At 38.1% G+C, this 21,196-nt stretch overlaps 1 protein-coding gene across 1 annotated transcript in view; it reads right to left on the bottom strand.

Moving 5' to 3' along the window:
- Nucleotides 1-13,423, bottom strand: part of DDC (dopa decarboxylase) — a 49,589-nt gene extending 36,166 nt beyond the window's left edge. Inside the window, exons 1-4 of the mRNA XM_074146229.1 lie at nucleotides 13,223-13,423; nucleotides 7,133-7,246; nucleotides 6,319-6,438; nucleotides 852-986 (exon numbers count right to left, since the gene is read on the bottom strand). Coding sequence (XP_074002330.1) covers nucleotides 852-986; nucleotides 6,319-6,438; nucleotides 7,133-7,246; nucleotides 13,223-13,423 — 570 coding nt within the window. The remainder of the gene's footprint in view (nucleotides 1-851; nucleotides 987-6,318; nucleotides 6,439-7,132; nucleotides 7,247-13,222) is intronic.
- Nucleotides 13,424-21,196: the final 7,773 nt, after the last annotated feature.

The following is a 21,196-nucleotide window of genomic DNA, read 5'->3' as shown; positions in this document are numbered from 1 at the left end:
TCACGGTAAAACTGAAATCTAGCCATTTTATTCAGCATAATCAGATATTACTTTAAACTAAATATCAAGTACTAAAGAAGTTTCTTCTGTCTCATCGACATTTAGAGAAGAAAATGTCACAGCTGTTGAGAGAAGCAACATTGCTTGGCCCTCCTACTGGATTACTGTCAGAAAGGTAAGAGCAGCAGAACTCAGAAGACTAAAATTTGCTTTCATTAACAGTAAAAGCCTCTTATGGTCCTGGCCTTCTGAGAATTTAGCCTAACTCAGTCTGCTAAATATCACTCACAGTCAGAAATCAAGGATTATGTTTTCTGTTTTCTTAGAAGATTTCTTAGCTGTATTGATACATGGAGATTTTAGGGTTGGCTTTGTTTTTTTTTTTTAAATAATCTATGACCAATCTGCTTTATATTCATGCACTGGGATTGTCTGTGTGCATGCACCTGCACCCATGCAGGCATAAAGGGACGGGATGTATGTATGTTTGTTTGCACATGTGTATGTAGGAGGAAAAGAACGTGTGCACACATGGACACACAAGACTAGACGTACCATAAGATGGTCTAGACTTACTCAATACAACTGAAATTGACACCTCACTCTAAGTATCTTTATTTACTTCACATAAGGTCTCTGGGTAAAGAAGCAATACTTATGTAACACTGACCTTCAGATACTTATTCTTTGTATTATGGTAGCACAGTTGAGATTCCAGCCCACTTACGATATACAATAAGATTTAAAGAAGCAAGACCAAATGGTCAGCAATCCAAAGTCACCTGCCTATTGAGATGGCTCAAATTGTTAAGTAGAAAGCCCATGTTTCCATGGTTTTGAGAGGTACTCACCTGATCAGAAGCATAGGCCACCAGCCTACCCATGATGTCCGCTTCTGTTAGCTCAGGCTTTTCTGACTGCACCCGTCTGATAGTTTTTGTTCTTGCAGCAAGCAGTGAAATCAAGGTGGCCTCGCTTGCACTTCCCTGTGGGACAAATTGAAGGAAGGTTCAAAAGGATGACATTCCAGAGGAAGAAAAGCAAGATCTTCTTCTGCATGAGTCTGCAAAGTTGTTAACAGAAACTGCATATGAGAAACTGTGCTATCTCATGCTTTTTAAGAATATGTCTGACAGTAAGGAAGGAATCTCTATTTGATCTTGGTTTCCTTCCTGATGCCTCTGTCTGCTCTCTTTAAGCTCTCTGCTTGTTCAGTTTAGACATCAGCCTTGCAATCAATGCTAGAAAACTGGATTCACAGACTTAAACGCATGTGAAAAGGGTCTTGAACCAGGCACCAATAACCAGTAACTAAATCAGAGTGACTGTTGATTTCTGTTACTCTGGATTTTTGCACATTTAACTTCCATCAGAATCTGACTGCCAAATCTCATTTCTGTCAAGCAACATGCCTAATTGTAACACTTATTTAATACTTAGAGTTACCCTGGGCGAGTCAATTATTGTGGCTAAAAGAGAAAAAACACTGAAAAAGCAAAAAAGCATGATTCAATTACATATGTAGCTAACTACATTTCAAAGTATTAGTTATATACATTTTACTCATCAAATACACACAGATGAAAGGAACAGTCACACACCATTTGTAAATTGACCTTTGACTCACAAAACATGAGTTTAAATTGTGTCTTGGATACTCTGTAACAACAAAGAGCAGAATTCTCTGTATCAATTGATCTGTAAATTTCACAAGAGAATATCAGTTCCCACAAATTCTTTTTATGGTTTTCCTCTAGAACAGGCAGACGAAACATACTCTAAACTACTCTTTTAAACTATAAGTAACAGTTTGTAAACACATGCTTATAAATTTCAATGGGTTTGGCTGTCCATGTGCAAGATAGAGATTTTACTTACTTTCAAAGTTAAACAATTGTCATGTGAAAGCACACAACGCTGCTATAAATACAGTTGTTTATATCAATAAGCATGTCTCAGAAATATCCCTACTGTCAACAAGCTCGTTTTGGAGTGATATTTCTTATCCTGTAGCAAAATTCTATCATCCCTCTGCTGAAGACCTGTATGTAGTTACTAATTACAACAAATGTAATTACTTTGGAAGTCTTATTTCTTCCCTGGAGGTGTGCATGATCCTACAGATTGCATACATGAGAATGATCCCAATGAACTTAGACTTTCTCCTAACACCAAAGTTAGTTGAGCTATTTACGTGAAACAAAGCTGCCTTCTACACACATCAACATCTTAACAGTAAGTGAACACAATCCAGCTGAAATTCAACAGCCTCATGAACGGAGTAAGCAGGAAAAAGAGCAGTCCCTAAACATACTAAATGTATTGCCGTGACAAATATATTTTATCTGCCTTTCTGGTGGTGTGGGATTTGAGGAATGTAGACATCAGGGTCTGCATCAGAGCACAAAGACAAGCTGGGGACAGTTTTGTGCGTTTCTTATACCTGCTGCTGCTGCATACAGCATCATGGCAACGGAGGGAAATATTATCGATACAGAATGGTATAGGAAAACAAATGTTGCTCTTGGGTCAAGTAAGGTAGAACTTCCATGTGGAGGCAAGGGGTGAAGGATATTCTATTAATTACAGAAAACATAACATGGCAATCTCCCCATTTAATGTTATGCTGCATACAGTCTGTAGCCAGATAATCAGAAAACTCATCAGAATATCTGAACACTGAGAAATCATGCCTGTCCATAGTTTTCAAAACTCATGATGCAAGAGTGTGTTCACACAATTATCTTCATCTGACACATAAAGAACTGTCAAGATCTGATTCATCTTACTTTATCTGTCTAAAAGTTAAATATCTGAAATAAAATAATGGTTTAGGGTTTATTTATATTTTATATTTATTCAGTTTTCCTGAAGAGAGGTAAGCAAATACAGAAAGTAGTAATTCCATCTATTTTAGGCAAATATTCTGGACTAAGATAAATGGTACCTCTAGAGGTACCTTCTTATATGTTCAACTTTATCTGACAAAATGTGAGAAGAATCTCACACAGTGTAAGTTTCCTGATGAGACACTTCTGTCACCATGTCTTTGTTAGCAAAACTGTTTCTGCCATGCTCGGCACAATATTATCTAAGTAACAGTGAAAAAAAATACACTTCCTGACAGTCTGTGAGCTACAATATGATGACTCGGATCCTGGGTGTCCAACAGACATGAGGCATGTTTTACAGTCAAGAACATCACCTATTTTCCGAAAAGCTGCAGATTTTTCCTATTTTTTTTTACAAGTAGTATATAGTCTTCTAAAGAACCCTGCATAATCAGAAGACCTGCATAATGGGCATATACTATCACAAAAAGTTACTTGAAATACCCTTTCCAGCAATTCAGCAGATGAGAATACTTTTCATTTGCACAAACCCTGGAACTTATTGTGATGTTCACAAAGTTTTTCGGGTAAGTTTTATGTCCTCATAATGAAGTTGGGCAACATAAAGCCTGTGTGAAAAACCTAATTCCATCTCGCGTTGGGCAAGACACTGAAAACAACCTTTCTAAACTTCGAATACAGTTGCCTCTAGCACCCTTGCGTTCAATATGTGGGAAATCACACTAATTATTTAAGGGGATACATGAAATTCTTTCAAATATATGTGGAGAAAATTACGCTTTTTTCTTTTTCTTTTTTTTTTTTTTTGTAATGATAAGGTCCTGTGAAACTGTTAGTGTCTTTACAGGACATGTAAGGAATATGCATGTTAAAGAAATGCACACAAATATATAAAAGAAAATGGCTGCAGGAAATTCCAAAGGTTAAGGCATTAATTTGAGATCTGGAAATTTAAGCCCCCACTATTCTGGACACTGCCTGGCTGGGCAGGCAAATGACTTGACTTAGGCTCAAGAATTGCCTCAGCCTTCTGAGAAGCACCACAGAATGTCCTGAAATCCTGGCTGTTCATCCAGGCTGGTGCATAGTCAGTGTACTCAACAGTTCTTCTCAGAATTTCCTTACCCAGAAACAAGGATGAACAGGAAAGAGCCTGCTGAATCTTGCCTCCTGATATAGAGCTGGTACATAGCCTAAAGGCACCTGAATCTAGCAATTTGGAAATGCTTTTTGATGTCTCATGATAGACATAGGCTTTTTCACCTTCCCTCAGTTTCCATAAGTCACCTTTTTTATAGTGAAGCTTACAGCGTTTACAGAATCTGTTTTGTAAGGCTCTTCTAGTCCCTTGGCATTAAAGTCTTGCACTACGTATTTTTGAGGAAAAAAAACCTTTGCAGAGCAAGAAAACTCTTTAAAATTCAAAATAGGTACACTTTTCAGCCGTTTATCTAGAATGAACAGCAGGATAAAAGCTTCAGGAAGAAAGTTGCTTTCTCACCTATTTTTAAAAGCTGGTTTTTTTTCTCCTCTTGAATTCTGTATTCTGCATTAAGTGAAGGATGATGATACCTTTTCTTTTACCGCAAGCAAACAAAGGTTGCCATGGCAAGCAGGCTCAAGAGGCGGAAGAAATATCAGCAAGAGCTGATGTTCATGTCCACCAGAGCTCTGAACTGAAATTTTCTTTCATCTTTTGCCATTTTCAAGTGTTATCCTGCACGCAACAACAAAGTGCTTCATATTGACAGAGACTTTCAAATGTAATTAAGAGCCAATTTTCACAGGCTCAGTTTTACCCAATACCACAATAATTAGTTGGTATTTACCAAGAGAATGACTGGCACTTTCACACGCTCATGTTGTCTTTGCCTCATGCTCTCTTATTTGTATCATTATTGTTTCAAGAGCAAGACAAGAAGATCTGCAGCACAAACGACTTCATCGTAAGCAGGAGCACAAAACACCACTTTCGATTCTTGAAACTCACTGGTTTCTGATGAAAATTACGGGCAATCCAGCATTGTCAGCCTGGAAGGGCAATATTTTCATCAGGCATAATTGCTTGCTTTCACTGGTACAAAATAAATACTGTTGAGACGCGTGTCAAAAGCTTGATTTGTTGAACATAACCCCCTCCCTAGTAATTGTAATAAAAAAGACCCTAACAGAGCAAGCAGATGAGTACAGGGTTATTTTGGAAATACAGTGGTGTAGGTGCAGCTCCAGCTTAGGAGAATCATAGCAGTTGGGTTAAATTCATACTCACCTAGGATTATATTGGGAAGAATTCATTGAAATATGCTGTAGGCATTTGCAGTTGAGATGAAAGAAAGAAGCCCACACTTCTAGCATGTAATTCAGATGTATTTTAGAAGCCTGTCTTAGGATGAAACGGATTGTGCCCTGGCCTCCAATGACCAGTCTCCAGAGATTATCAAAGGAGCCCAGAACAATTATTTAAAATTCAGTTTTTTCATCGTAGAGATCTATTTTAATTAGATTAAGAGCTATGACCAGAGTCTGCATTTGCAGAAAGGCCATGGCTGACAAACAATATAGCTTTATTAGGCATGCAAGTTTGTCCATTGATGATATATTCATTATTGGACAGATACTCTGTTCAGACACTGTAGGTTCTCATTAAGTAGTCAATGTCAAAGTTTTGGAGTTTTGTTCTATTTTGGATACTGCAGTGTAGTCTGAAAATTGTATTATCTACTGATAGAACTGTTTAGGTTCAAATTTTAAGCAGGTCTTCTTTTTATTTTAATATTCCACTATTTCATTTTATTATAGAAGGAAAACTTCTTAAAATAATTTCAACTTCTCTGACAAAAATTGACAGACTTTCTACTACATTCTCTTATTTCTACTTGTAGAAGATTCTCTCCTATATTCTTTTCCATTGCTTGATCTCTGAGAGTGTTTTCCTGAAAAAAAGGCAGGCTTTTTTGGAAACTGAAGTAAACAATTGAATACGTCTAAGGTGGACTTTGTGGAAGCCTTTGTAACCACTTTTCATGATGCTGTCCTCAAAATCCTCAGATATATTTCTATTTGAGAAGCTTTTTTCTGTTTTCAGCCACGAAACATTGCTGCATATTGTTGGTAAGTATGAGGTCACTTCACTTGATCAACAAATTAAAGTTTCCATCCTACACAATTTTTCAGCATTATTACTTGAATTTTAAGCCCCAATTGTGCTGTTAAATTGAACTACTAACAATTCTTCACAGAGAAGAGGGTTTCAGAACTCAGCTGCTCTAAAAACAAAACCATTACTTTCATCAACGATCCTGCCCACCTATGGGCATTCTCACAGAGCATCAATCTTTCTGAAAATCTGAAAGGAACCCATGTGGCAGAAAAAATATATCTTTCCTTTTATTAGTGTTTTGGTATGAAGGTTTTACAAAATCATGAAGTCCACAAACTTATCCCATATTCTTTTTTCCCCTCTTACCTGAATGACTCCTCCACCCTGGCCATCTTTCCCAGCTAAAAACTCTTCAGGCAAATTAATCATCTTCCCTAGCCAATCCAGCATGACAGTCTCCAGCTCTGTGCAAGCTGGACTTGCGGCCTGTGTTGAAAATAGAACAGAGGGAATAACCTCACTAGACAATGAAGAGAAACAGGATCCACCAGAGCAAGAATAAGTCTTTTTCCCTCTGTCTCTCTCTCTTTTGACTATAGAAGAAGAGACTAGCTGACTAATTTCATTAGCTAAACTAGGGACCTGAAGACTATTTTGTGCATGTTGCTTCTAATATTTACCAAAAACATGTTGAACTGGGTCTCACAGAGAAGCATGACTATCAAATGTCAGAGCTAGGATTTGCATCTTGCGTATTTTTTTTCAACAATAACTACTAACCTCTTTTAAGAAGAACCTATCTCATATGAATGTGGATTTTTTTAAACACAGTTTTCCATTCACCCAGATGATAAGAGAAGTAACAACACTGGTCCATGGGCAACAGTCATACTGCTTAATTTATTACCAGTAAGTTTGCACTACTACCACTAATTCTAAATGCTGGTGACTTTTCAAGGGCAAAATTTCTAAGAGGAAATAGCCTTTTAGTACTGGAGTCATTCAGGGTGTCTATGTGAAAACACTTTCACACAGTCAAGGAAATTTACCTATAAAAATAGTCCTGTGACTTCACTGCTATTAATCAATAATTTCATTGAAGAATGTTACTGAAATGCTTAAAATCTTGGCAAGATGAAACACCATTACCACATAGCAGTACATACCCCAGTAAACTCACCCAAGAGAAGCCCACACATCCTATTCCACCACACAGCATATCTGCAAGAAGAGCTGGGAAGGAAGAGGCTGCAGGGAAGTAGGCAAAAAAGTACGGACTGTGCCAGTGAGTCACCTGTATTAAGGGAAAAATAGTCATTTTTAACTAATGCAGGAAGCAGAAACAAATTGTCACAAAATCAGGAAAGATTAGAGGTTGGGCCCAGTCAACAGTTCTCTACTACCTGGCTGTAACACAAGATCCCATTTTTTACAAAACCATACCTTGTTTTTTCTCAATTTTTTATCTATCTTTTACTCAAATTAGATATAAATTAGTTCTTGCCCCCATCTCCCAACAGTTCCAAAATCAGAGTTCTCCATTTGTCTGCCTAGAAGACAGGAATTGCATGGGCAGTGGCAGCATGAGCTTCTCTGCAGGGCACTGTTCTTGAGCCTCTGCCTCCAGGGACTCCGGTATTTTGTTCTTCCATCTCTGTCATGCAACTGACTTAGCAAGAGTGTCTTTAATGCAGTAGAGGTCCGCAGAACTCTCTTGCCCACACATTGGAGTTATTTTCTAAAATTCAGGCACTGAGTCTGGCCAAAAAAGCTCCTCACCACAAAATGAAACAATACATTCCAGTATCTAACAACTTCTGTAGAAAATTAACCTATCATCTCCCTATAACAAGTTGTGATTTATGTACAATTCCACTTTATATGTACTAATATGAGAGAACAACGCAATAACTGCACAAATTGTAGTCAATTGTCTTGCAGCAGCAATATTTAGAATTATCTTATGCAACATCTAAGCAATTTTTAAGGATCTGTGAGATACTTGATAGTGCTCCACAACTCCAACCTAATAAAATTTGAAAACAGGAAAAGTACTGCCACACTGCAACATTCAATAGAAATATCGGGATATGATATGTTTGGCATATTTCCTCTTCTAACTTTCTTCATGTCAGGATCACTTTCTTTGCTGTAATAAAGTTTTAGAGCACTTGTGGCAAACACCTTCCTTCACAAATCAGAAAAAAATTGGATGGGACTTGGTTCTTCAGAGGAAAACGACGAACAGATTTAAAAATAGCCAATAAACAGCAGTCCCTGACAGGACCCACAAGCACAGACTTTCACTGACGTCCATAATGAGCCAGGGCTGCCACTGTTCATCTCCCCAGCTCTAATCCTCTGTGATCTGTAAGACTTGTGACATTCATCTTGGGTTAATCAAGTTAAACTGCCTACTTGCTGGGAGCCATTTGTTTGATGAAACACAGCAGATTCCAGTTGTACCACTCACACAAAGCAAAAAAGCCAAAAGCCCTAGGGCAAGTGCAGCTGTGGTTCTTCTTCCTGCCTCCCCTTCCCCCTTTGCCTGAATCAGCTGGAAAATTCATTTCTTTCGCCATGTTGGAACAGACACACTTAGTCAAATATTGCAAAGAGCGTGACATAATTGATGCTTGTTTTTTCAGCCCTCTGCTGATAAACAGTGATACAGATGTCTTGAGTTCAGTAATTACCACTCTAGTGCTTCTCAGAGACATTTTATTTCCCAGATTTCCTCTCAGGATGTCTGTCTTTCTTGTGGCTTGCTTAGTCTAAGCAAGAGTCTTCCTTTACCACACACTAAGGATAGGTACTTGAGCTGGAAAATTAGCATCTTCAGTACTGCTATTTGCAGTTACAACTAAACTTGATAATTTTGGGCTCTAAAAAAGGGGGAGATATATTTCAAGAGAACAAAGCAAGTCTGAGAGAGAAAGGTGACTCCCACTGTTATTTTTATATGCGGATCCCTTCCACCTTGGCTTTCTGCTGTGGAGATCAGAGTTCAGCAGTTGTTCCCTCAGTTCCTGTGTTAGTATTAGGAACTTAGTACCATTACAGTCATTATCGTTTCATGGACTGCCCTTTGCAGGTCTACATCCAATTTCACAAGAAATAAAAGGAGTTTTACCACTCATGCGTGCTTGTTCTCCTATAGCATAAAGACAGCAATGGATACCACATTATTGCTTTACACAATGAATTGATCCTTGCTCCTCTGAAGAAACACCATTTTCACATTTTCAATCATCCAATAAGTAGCAAATATCTGAACACAACTAACACAGTAAAGATGTCACCATGAAGGAAACAAGAATCACTTATGGGCCACTGATAGCTTATGGGAAAAACAAGGTTTTATGACCTCTGTCATATTACTTATGTACTTGTAAATGTTAGTCTTGTCAGGAAAAAGATGGGAAGAAGATTAAGGGAAAATATAATGGGGGTAGATTGTCCCTATAGCCAATTTCAGAAGACCCTAAAAAAAATTATAAATAATTTTAAAGGTCTCTGAAGCAAATGTGAATAAATCTTGCTATGCTAAGCTCTTTCTATACTCCCTGCCTCCATGTGCTTGCACAGCATCACCATTTTCACACTTCAGTTTCTGTGAGCACAGCTAACAGAGGCAGCCAACAGATGCAGCAGTTCCATGCACAGAAGAGGTCCAGAAGTGCTGCTAAGGTCAGTGTACCTGGGGTCTGCAGTGGGGGCGACGCTCCACAGGGCACAGTCCCCGGTAGCAACCGGAACAACTACCCCTGACACATCACAGGTCTCAACCCAAACTAAGCTCCCAAGGGAGTATGCAGCTCTGCAAGAGTGGCAGTTCATAGATGAACAGTTAGCTCCTGATAGTGCTCAAATGAAAAAACGAAGCATATAAGAAAAGCAAGGAGGGTCAGGTGACCCAGAAGAGGAGGGCTATAAAGACACTGTCTAAGTATGTAGGGACAGGGTTAGGAAAGCCAAAGCCATCTAGAGTTGAATCTGGTGAGGGTTATGAAGGGCAACAAGAAAGGCTTCTGCAGGTTCATCAGTATTAAAAGGAAAGTAGGGTAAATGTAGGCCTGCTGCCAAATGGGGTTGGGGACTTGGTAACAAAAGACAGGGAAAAGGCTGAGGCATTCGATGCCTTTTTCACCTCAGTCTTTACTGGTAAATTTGCCTTCAGGAATCCCAGGCTCCTGAGAAACATGGAAAAGCCTTTAGCAAGGAATATCTCACCTGGATGAAGACCAGGTTAGGAAACATTTAAATAAACTGGACAAATATGAGTCCATGGAACCTAATGGGTTCAAACTTCTACATGTATAAGTGCTGCAGGAGCTAGGCAATGTCATTGAAACTACTCTCAACTATCTTTGAAAGATTATGGCAACTAGGGAACGTTCTTGAAGGACTGGAAAAAAGCAAATGTCACTATCTTCAAGAAGTGCTAGGAGGATCTGGGAAACTACAGTCCTTGCCCCAATCCCAGGGAAGATGATAGAACCTTGAAGCTATTTCCAAAGATATTAAGGACAAAAAGGTGTTTGGGGCTATGCAGAAAAGATTTATGAAGGGGAAATCATGGCCAAGGAACTTGACAAACTTCTACAAGATGACTGGCTTGGTGGACAAGGGGAGAGCACAGGATATTAAGCTGAGTTAAGACTTTCGATACGGTCTCCCATAACGTCCTTACTGACACAGTGATGAAATATGGACTAGATAAGTGGACAGTGAAGTGGAATGAAAACTGGCTAAACTGCCAGAGTCAGAAGGTGTGATCAGTGACATGAAGTCCAGCTGGAGGCCAGCAGTGTACCGCAGGAATCAATACCGTGGCCAATACTGTTTAACATCTTCATTAATGACTTGGACGATGGGACAGAGTGCACCCTCAGCAGTTTTGTAGATGATGTAAAACTGGGAGGAAAGTTTGAAACACTGCATGGTCATGTTGCAATTCAAAGGGGCCTCAACAGGCTGCAGAAATGGGCCAACAGGAATCTCAAGAAGTTAACAGAGAGATGCAAAATCCTGTACCTGGGGAGGAATAACGCCCTGCACCAATACAGGCCAGGGATTGCAAGCAGCTCTGCAGAAAAGGACTTGGGGGTCCTGGTGGACAAGCTGAACATAAGCCAGCGATGCGCCCCTGCAGCAAACAAGGCCAAGGGCATCCTGGTCCATATTAGGAAGACTGTTGCCAGCAAGTCAAAAGAGGTGATCCTTCCCTTCTACTCAGCACTGGTGAGGCCACACCTGGAATGCTGTGTCCAGTTCTGGGTTCTCCAGTACAAGAAAGTCATGTACATACTGGAGTGATTCCTGTGAATGGCCATGGAGATGATTAATGCATTGGAGCACCTGTCGTATGACAAGAGGCTGAGGGAGCTGGGGTTGTTCAGCCTGCAGAAAGCTCAGGAGGCATCTTGTTAATATATGTAAACATCTCATGGGAGGGTGTAACAAAGATGAAGCCTGATTCTTCTCAGTGGTATCCAGTGACAAGATAAAAAGTGTGTACAAATTGAAATACAGAAAATTCCAGTTAAAACCAAGAAAAAGCTTTTTTACTGTGAGGGTGGTCAAACTTTGGAACAGGACAACAGAGAGATTGTGAAGACTTCATCCTTGAAAATATTCCACACCCAATTGGACATGGTCCCGAGCAACCTGCTCTAACTTACTCTGCTTTGAGCAGTGGAGGTGGACTAAATGATCTCCAGAGTTGCCATCCAACCTCTACTATACTATGACTTTGTGATTTTGTGCTTATGTGAGTGTTCAGTATTTAGCATAAACATGTGCAGAATCAGAGTTACTATAAGAACTGGGATTTATGTACTTGTGCTCTTTGTATCACAAACATTAACAGGAAAGTTTTGGATAGAACATTTCTTCAGAATGTATCACTTTGTAAAAGTAAATTTATTTACAGGGCATGTAAATATCAAGAAAAAAAATCAATTTAGCTAAGAGGGAACACGACGTTGATGACTTAATTGGAGTTGAATCTCTCACTTTCTATTTTCTATTCTCAAATGATTCATCTCTTATTTTTTAATTTGATATTATTTTATTGGATGTTCTCAAGAGTTCAAAGCAAAGTGTTTTCTATTCTATTTCACAATAAAAAAAACGGTGTTTTGCTCCAATGAAAAAGAAAAGGCAATCATATCTATAAGCAGCAATGAAAGTATTTGCATGTGCTGGACATAATTCTCTTATCTAATCTGCACTGATTTAATTCTGTTGGATTTAAGACTTCATCCACAAGTCTTTGAGAAGAGAGATTTCCATTGACTTCAGGGAAGGTTTTGCCTGTGAAAGGACAGCAGGGTTGTCTCCAAGGGAAACAAGATAAGGTCATATTGAAAATCAAATATTTACATTGTTCAATGAAAAAGAATTGGTATTATAGTACACTGACTAAACACATTTGCAGAGCAGTGGTTCCATATCCAGTCACATAGCAATCATATCACCTAGCTACATCCAGAGAAGTAACCAGAAGTGGTTATTGCAGAGATCCAAAGGAGAGATTCCTCATTTACATTTACTAATAATCCAGTCCTCTTTAAGCTACTTACAGTCCTTAGCAGACAAGCACATATTTTAAATAAAAAAGGTATACAGTGAGCGGAAAAACAAGAAAGATTCAGAACTGGACAAATGCCAGATGCATTCTTTTGCATTGTTTGTCCAACACTGATCTAGACAAGAGCTAATATTTAGGTAGTGGCAATATGCCTTAAAAAATACTAGAGGAACTTGACATTTAGGGGAGTAAGTCAACAGAACAAATATTGGGGAGAATTCTTTCTAGTCAATTCTGTAATAAAAAAAAGTTTCCTAAGAGAATTTTAACATTTAAAGATCAGCTTGAAGGAACACTTTAGGCATAGCAGACTAATAAAAATCCCATTTTATAAAATATTTACTGTGCTTTGCAAGTAGCAAAAATATCACATGAAATTGAAAGTTATGAGGCTTTGCCTTAACCAGTTCAAGGGAGGAAAGGGAATTATTTCCAAAAGCAAGCCTCGCATGAGGGAAAGGAATGATTTTATTATATCTAGCAAGAACAGAAAACATTAGTTGTATAAAGCGTTATATCATATTTAACTAAGGATGTAAAGCAGACTCCCGCCTTCTAAAAACTAATCAGTGTTCGTAAAGTCTAGCTGCACAGCCTTCATTCCACACTTTCCTTAAAATCTTTGGAAACCTAAATGCTGTATTGAATGTTACGCTACAAATCCATTTTTCTTACCCCTGGCATAATGATCTTCTCAATGTCTTTAAAGACATCCTCAAAGCTCTCAGGATCCTGGGGTGCACAGTCTGGAATGAGGGGCCTTAGATATCCTGGTTCCACATCTGGAAAGACCTGCCTTTTATCTATCTTCTCCAGGTAATCTGCAATATAGTCCACCATCTCCTTCCCTCTCTTGCGGAACTCTGCAGCATCCATGGGTATCAGAGTTTAGGACTAATTATCAGAGAAATCCTAAAAAAAAAGAAAAAAGTCATTTTTTTAAAGAAAATAATACTAGTTTTAAACCTGTTATTCAGATTATTTATAGGATGAAAAGACCATATGCTTTTTATTTCTGCATATTAGGCCAATGCCCATATAGTGTTGAATTCTGCTCCACTTCAGTGGACATTGTATAGAAGTAAATCACACTGTTAAATCTTTAATGCCTATGTCATGATGTAGATTAGATTAATAAACATAGGTTGTATCTTCTTTACCACAGAAGAGCAGTAGAGGCACATTGATGAAGATTGAGCAACCTGGTCTAGTGGAAGGTGTTCCCAGCCATGGCAGGGGGGTTGGAACTAGATGAAATTTAAGGTCCCTTCCAATTTTAACCATTCTATGATTCTATAATTCAGAAATCACAGATTTAATCCCTACTGCTGCTGGTTGACGCAAGGATATGGCACTGTTAATGTGGCACATAATCAACTCCCTCCTGCCTTATAAAGAAGAAGTCTAAGGAAATAGCATGCTGTGTGTCTCTATTATAATCTATAATAACAAGCTATAATAATCACAGTTACCACAGTGATCCACTGGGCTGCCCTGTCATTTTATCCACTTCTTGCCTCCTGTCTTGCTTCAAGATTTAACTTCTTTACTCTTTTACTGTAAATGCATATGCTGTGCCATGTACAAAACCTTATTTCTTACCAAGGTTTCAATTAGAATTGACTTAGAGTTGATCTGTACTGTATTTTGCAGGAGGTTGTGAGGAAGCGCTGTCTGGGGCTGTCCCTGTTTCGAAGATGTTGGGATGGAGCTCTAAGTGTGCTTTGAGCTAGGCAGAGACTGTGTGAGCACAACCAAGCTCAGCTGAGATGAGCTGGAGTTTGCCTGCAAAATGCTGTGCAAATCTAATTTCATGTTTCTAGGGTAGCTGCTCCTGCCATCCTGGCCCTCCCAACTTTTTTACTGTATGTGCTTTTGCATATCGAGTGCTCAGTGAATACAGGGTTGAGACCACAGTGCATACAAAAAGCGTGCAAGAGTCTTTATACACTCAGATCGCGACTGGTCCTTGGGATCTAGTAAAACAATTGGCAAGTGAAACAAGGATACTCACTGCTGGTGTAAAGAATTACTATACTAAATTCACATACCTTCAGATCTTCACTTTGTAAAGAAATAATTATATTAAGCACAATGTGAATATTCTGTAATTAAGAGACAATTTCTTAGGTATCACTTATTTATGCTAAGGATTTATAATAGAGGACATGATTTTGAGAAAAGAGAGACCCTTCTGGGCTTTATTATATTTGAATTAGTACATTACAAAAGAAAGACAGCATTGGTAAACACCATCCTAGAGACATCTCTGCTGCTACAAATAGAGGATCTGGGATTTGTGTGGAGCAGCTGCTGCTGCTATTTAAGAAAGCAGGGTGCTGCTATAGGTCATGAACCACTGGGGAAGGCAAGGACCTGCACAGTAGGGACTTCTAGGCCCCCAGAGAATAGCTGTTCTTGTTGCTGTTAAGAGTTTTATTACTCTCTTTAACCATCATTTATGTGTTTATTTGGCACTCTCTATGCCTTTATGAAAGGGGAATTAGGACCTTTCTCAGATCTTGCTACTAAGTTGCCGGAAACGCATTAACAGTAGTCATTACCATCCTCAGAGGATTCTGGTGGGCAGCTTTGTGTGTCATCTCCCCTCTGAAAGACTGTGTTTAAGCAAGCAATTTTGTTTCCACTCCTTTACAATCAGGATGATTCTATTTCTTTAATACCCCCCAAATCTTATGTGCACTTTCATTTAACACATCTTTGATCACAGTTCAAAATTTTAATAAACTTTCTAAATAAGTCAGCATGAACTGCAGCGATCAATATGCATCTCTGTGGCAGCAACCTAATTATATCCCAAGGCTTAGTTTTTTGGTTTAGATTTTTTTGCCAGAAGAAATCTAAATATTGTTCTGTTTCACTTTGTTTTCAAAGTATCTCTAACTTAACCCTTAACTTATGCTGTCATTATTTCTTTTATGCTACTTCATTCATCAGTTCATTGCTATAGCACGCTCTAAAGATCTTGCACGTGGTAACCTGCTATTTTTTTTCTCTGGTTTCAGAGATGAAAGCTGTGAAAATAAGAATTTAACCCATGACTGCCAAATTAGTATGAGTTGCCTGAGACCGAACTGACTCAGAACTTGAGGATTTGGTGTTTCTAGCACTACTGCTGCTCACCACTGACTTACAATTATTCCTACAGACTTTCATATGTGGATCAGTTCAGCTGAACATCTCATTCCATATTTCTGGGTCCAATGAACTGTGAGAACAATGTCAGAACAGGTAAGAGTACCACTATACTACTCTCTAGCTTTACTTCGTATCAATCAAATACAGGACATCATTCAACATAGAAGCTTCTATGGATTGCTTGGTCTTCTCCCAAAATATAAATCAAACAGCATAAATTAAATAGCATCATGTGCAAGCTCAAAACAGCTCACAAACACAAAGATAAAAATAAATTTACTTTATTATATTATCAAACATAGATACTATGTTATATAGATTGTGACCATTTTTCTACCACCTAGGTTTTTTCGAATCTGAAATTTCTTTCTATTCCAAATCATATTTGCATCATCTTGTTCCTATGTAGTATGCTGATATAATTTATTGCCTTTTTTATAATTAGCAGTTTGGACAAACTTCTTTTTGGATATCAGGATAAGCAAATAAAATTTTGATCTAAACATCAGATACACATTCTGTGGTTTCAGCCTATGACCATGGAACTGAAATTTGTCAACTCAGTTTGACAAAATATACATTTTAGATAATCACTGAGGTCTTATTTGCTAGTTATTCACCTCCTATTTTAAGTCTGTTTTTCTGTGAGTAACAAGACCCAATTACACTCTCATCCCTATTTTTATTCTCTTCCTCAACTTCCCATTACAGATCTCACTTCATCTGCTTGAAAGTATTACTGGCTATGGAAGCCACTTCCAGTAGACTGAATATCTGACAATTGTTTACCAGTTAGTACTATAAAAATGCAAATTACTTCACCTCTTTACCAGTATGGAATATTTCTCTCTTCTACCTCACACATATGTATACAACACATGTACAATGCACAACACAATGCATAGAGAGAGGCCTTCCTTCTGTGCTGGTGTATTTTAAAAATATAGAATGTGATTTTCTAAGCAAAATACCTCAGACAACTCAGACCTTAGGGTCTACAGTGAAAACACTGTTTGAGAGCATCCATAATTTCTGAAGGGCTGACTGTTACAATCAGGGTGTACTCAAAATATCCACTTAACTCAAAGGGACTTAAACCATAGAATAATGCAGGCCGAGTATCCGAAACTAAATGGAAATTTCAGAGAAACTGAGCCTCTCTCTGAAGTATTTAACAGCGGACTATTTTCTTGAAAGCCCATAAAGAGTGATAAAGGCTGCGTGCTTTCACGGATCCCACACCTCCCAGGATGAATTCAGCATATTCAACATCTGCTAGTTGAACCCCAAGTGGGGATAACACAGCTTCTCAGGATGCATCCTGCCTAATTATCAACCACCACCACTTTGTAAGCACAGTCTGTATTCAAATTCATCGACAGCCTCACTCTGATTGATAAAATACAATTTTACCAAACATATATTATGTCTGAGTACTTTTGTTGCAGGAATCGATGGATATGGACACCACTGCATACATCTTCAGATCAAGTCCTACTTTATTGGAGAAGAACGAGTTTTGCTCTTAACTTCAGCTAAACCCAAGAACAATCATGTTAAGCCTTAAATTATATCAATGTATGCATATAATTTTTTTTTTTTAATTCATATATAAGTTCTTTGCTCTTTAATTTTCCTAGAATTTGTCCATGGACAAATACACTACACAATCTAAAGTTGACATCTCCTTTGCTGCTTTGTTTAAACTTCTACCCCTGCCCTGAAATTAGAACATGGAAACATTTTATTTCAGTGAAGTTACTGAAAACTGTTGTTAGTCTTTGGATTGTATATTCAGCATAGTGTTCATTTGCAAATCATTTTCTATTTTTACTGAACCATACAAATGAGCAGTTTACACACAACTAAGTTCTAAATACATTTATAGATATAATATTATGTATAAATACATTTATAGACATAATATTATCTTATAATTATAAGATTATATATTATAATCTAATATATAGATTATAACATTATTATAGATATAATATTATATTTTAGATATTATGTATAATATCTAAGATTATGTCTATAATTTTAGAATCATGAACTAAATATGAATTTAAAAGATATCTAAATACTACCAGGAAGTCTGTTCTGAGGAAGAAAAAGGGAAAAAACAGGAAAAAGAGAAAAAATGAGAGGTATATTCAATGTATTATAAATTTCTGAGTGCCTGTTCTCCAGTTCATCAAAGTAAAATAAACAGCTAACATAATAAAATATTTTAGTAACTCTATTGTTAAATACAGAAAGGAAGAATGCATAGACACATTGATAGCACCTTTAACTGATAGCTGCATTGGCTCAAAAAAAGTAACAGCTGTCTATCTTTCCAATAAATAAGGCAAATGCAGTTTCTATTCTGCCAAATGATTGTTGCAGAATATAATGTAATTTAAAGGCTACAGTGACACCACCGAAGCCACAAGGACTTTCTGCTATTGAACCCAACTGAAGGTTTTTGAAGCTGTTGCCACTGTTAAGCTAAACTTCTACCATTGGCAACAGGAGTATTGCCTGAATAAGGATTGTAGCATCTTTTTTTTTTTTTCAGCATGAGTAAAAAGGAACTGAATCTACTCTGTACTTCTGCCTTTGCACAAGCCAAGAATTAGGTACAGAAGCTATAGATTCTACATCTCATTTAAAAATTTCATTTTCCATTTAAAAGTTGCTGGTTTTACTCATTGCTGTCACTGGCACAGCATCTGCAACTTAGTAATTTCCCCTTCTGAGGTCTCATTGTAGTGATGGTAAAGGGTTACTTCTGAAGAAAACCTCCCCCTAAAAAGTCATGCATTGAATTTATCTTGAAAATTTTATTATTCAAAATATTTGGCAGAGAATTTCTCAAGGTCTGCTTGGTTGTTCAGAACTGTTGCACTTAGAAAGACAAGATACAAACTTTTGGATACGTGGGATTATGCATAAATGTACATAAAGAATTATAGCTGACATACATCATATGTAAAAGCAAGCAAACACAAAATGAGAGGTGCACACTACATTGTGCAAACTTAGGTTAAAAAGAAATGTTTTTTGAGTATCACGGATTATCCCTAAAATAACACAGGCTGGCTGTTTATTAGCTGAGCTGCCACTCTAAGTAACCAATTGTTGCACTAATCCAAATGTACCTACTTGAATTCAATAACTACAAAGCTTTAAGGACAAAGAATATTACTTACAGTGAGTTGGTGAGGTTTTTCCTTCTCCTCTGTCTTTCTCACTGTCTTTCTCTGCTCCTCTGTGACAGCTATAAAGCACGGAGGATGCAGTTGCCAGCATATATAGGCAGAGTATCCACGTCCCCTCAGCCTATCACAGCCCAGTGCTTTGCATTGAACATGCAGCAGCAGCATCTCCTCCTCCTCCCACACCTCCTCCAAAATATACTTTGCAAAAAAAGCCACCCAAAAGGCAGTCGGACTCGACTGAGAAACGGCCATTGCCTCCGTTAACTGTGAAGTGGTGTGTGTTTCCTTCCATCAACTCCATTAACAAGTCTGACAGTGAGTGTCTGATCACATGCTCCCTGTCTGTGTTACACACTCCGGGACATATCTCCTGTGGCTGTTGCTGTAAAAGCAAGTGCTTTGAACCACTTCTGTGAAACATTATTTTCAGGAAAGAAACACAGATATGGCTGAAACACCACTCAAGTGACTGCAAGCTCTGAACAGGTATACATGTGGGATTAGCATCCTCAGATATGCTCTACATAACTTTTTCCAGGTTCTTTCTTTCTTTCATCATGTGTATACTTAAAAGCAATAGTAAGTTTTGTTTCCCTATTCTAAAAGAAAAGTCATATGGGTGGTTCTCTTTCCTAGATGAGTCCAGGTAACTGCCTGTCCTTTTTATCTAGTTCAAGTTTGTTTTAAAAAAAATACTATCAGCTTTTCATAGTCCTGAACAGCTTACAGCCAGGTAATGTGGCAGGAGATCTGGGATGGCCACTGCTCCCAGGCTGGTCTCTAGTGTGCTGCAGTATTGCAGCCAACTTTTTTGTTAAGGAGGAGAAAGTTCTGGCTGTCATATATTTTAAAACTGTCATGGCTGTGTTTGCTGTTACAACGATCTAAGGCCGATTATAGCACTGCTACAATTCTGAAAGAGCCTATTCACAATAAAAACAGGACCTAAAATCCACAGAAAGGCGTGAGGGTCTCATTGTGCTTGTTGTGCTAGATGTTACTCTGTGATCGGACTTGCATTTTCAGTTCTTGGCTTGTGTCTGCTGTAATGATCAGTCTCTAATCTTGAAAGCATCAAGAAATCCCACGATCAGCTGCAGCTGGCTCTCAGTTGTTTTTCACCGCAAATCAACTCCTGAGTGCGCAGGGTTACAGCCTGGGCAAACTGGGATCCCATAAGAAAATAATTGTTTTGGAGTTTTTTTTCCTATTTTTTTCTTTCTCCCTGAATTTGACTGCAAAGGTTGAAAATTCAAAATATGTTGTAAGAGTATAAGAGATATAGAAACTGAAAGTGTCTCTAGTAAACATAAAGATAACTCAAATCTAGCTTCAATTTTTCATCCAAATGGCTTACAAATGGTAAATAACTTTCAAAGGTAATTAAAAATGGAAACTAAAATTAAGACTGGAGTATTAAAATGCTGGTTTAATCAATCAGACTGTTGAAATACTGCCTCAGAGTCATCTGTTGTGTTTTTACTTTCCCACTGTACCTTAACTTACCTTAAAAGTTGCTGTGACCAGGCAATAATTGCATTTTCTATTAAAATCTTCCCTTTATTTACTTCTTAGGAAGAAAAAGGAATTAAAGTGTGAGAGGTACAATAGGCAATGCCCTTCTAAAAAGCATAATCCCATATCTCTCTATAGTTCTAATAATTCTTGTGGCTCATACTACTTTTCATAATCCTCCTCATCAACTGTTGGCAATACACAAATCTTTGCTTAACAGAATCTTTCTGTGGTGGACAAAAGCAAGATCATTAAGTTTTCCCCAATGGGTGCTGGCTAAGGCAGCCCTGCTGTGGCCCTGCAAATTTGTTGCAGATCCTTCAGTGTGCTGGCTCCTTCACAGAGAAGAACTTCTCTTATCGCTAAAGCACAATGAATAGAGATCTCCCCCTTACTGCCAAACTGCTTCAACATTCAAGACACCAATGTGTGAGAAATAACGGATGATCCTAAAAGGTTTAAAGGCTGGGGCTTGTTCATAAGCAACCAACACATCATAGTATTCACAGATAACGTGAGACAGACTTCAACATGTTTTTGCACATGGAGGTATGTCACCCTGATCATGATATATAAAGATGCTGTCCCCATGCAGTAATGGTACCAATTTATTACTATTGCTGAACGCTTTGGTTTGCAAACAAGGTGGGAGAGATAACGTGTTTGAACAGGAGGCTCCAGCGCAGCACTGGAGAATGATGCAGACAATCTGTTATCAGTCGCTTTGCAGTCCCATTGTCAGTCCACGTACATAGGCATGGATCAAAGC

The sequence above is a fragment of the Numenius arquata genome, chromosome 4, assembly GCF_964106895.1.
Source record: "Numenius arquata chromosome 4, bNumArq3.hap1.1, whole genome shotgun sequence".
NCBI lineage: Eukaryota > Metazoa > Chordata > Aves > Charadriiformes > Scolopacidae > Numenius > Numenius arquata.
Note: the sequence above shows the minus strand (reverse complement) of the source record. Positions and strands in the feature narration are given on the sequence as shown.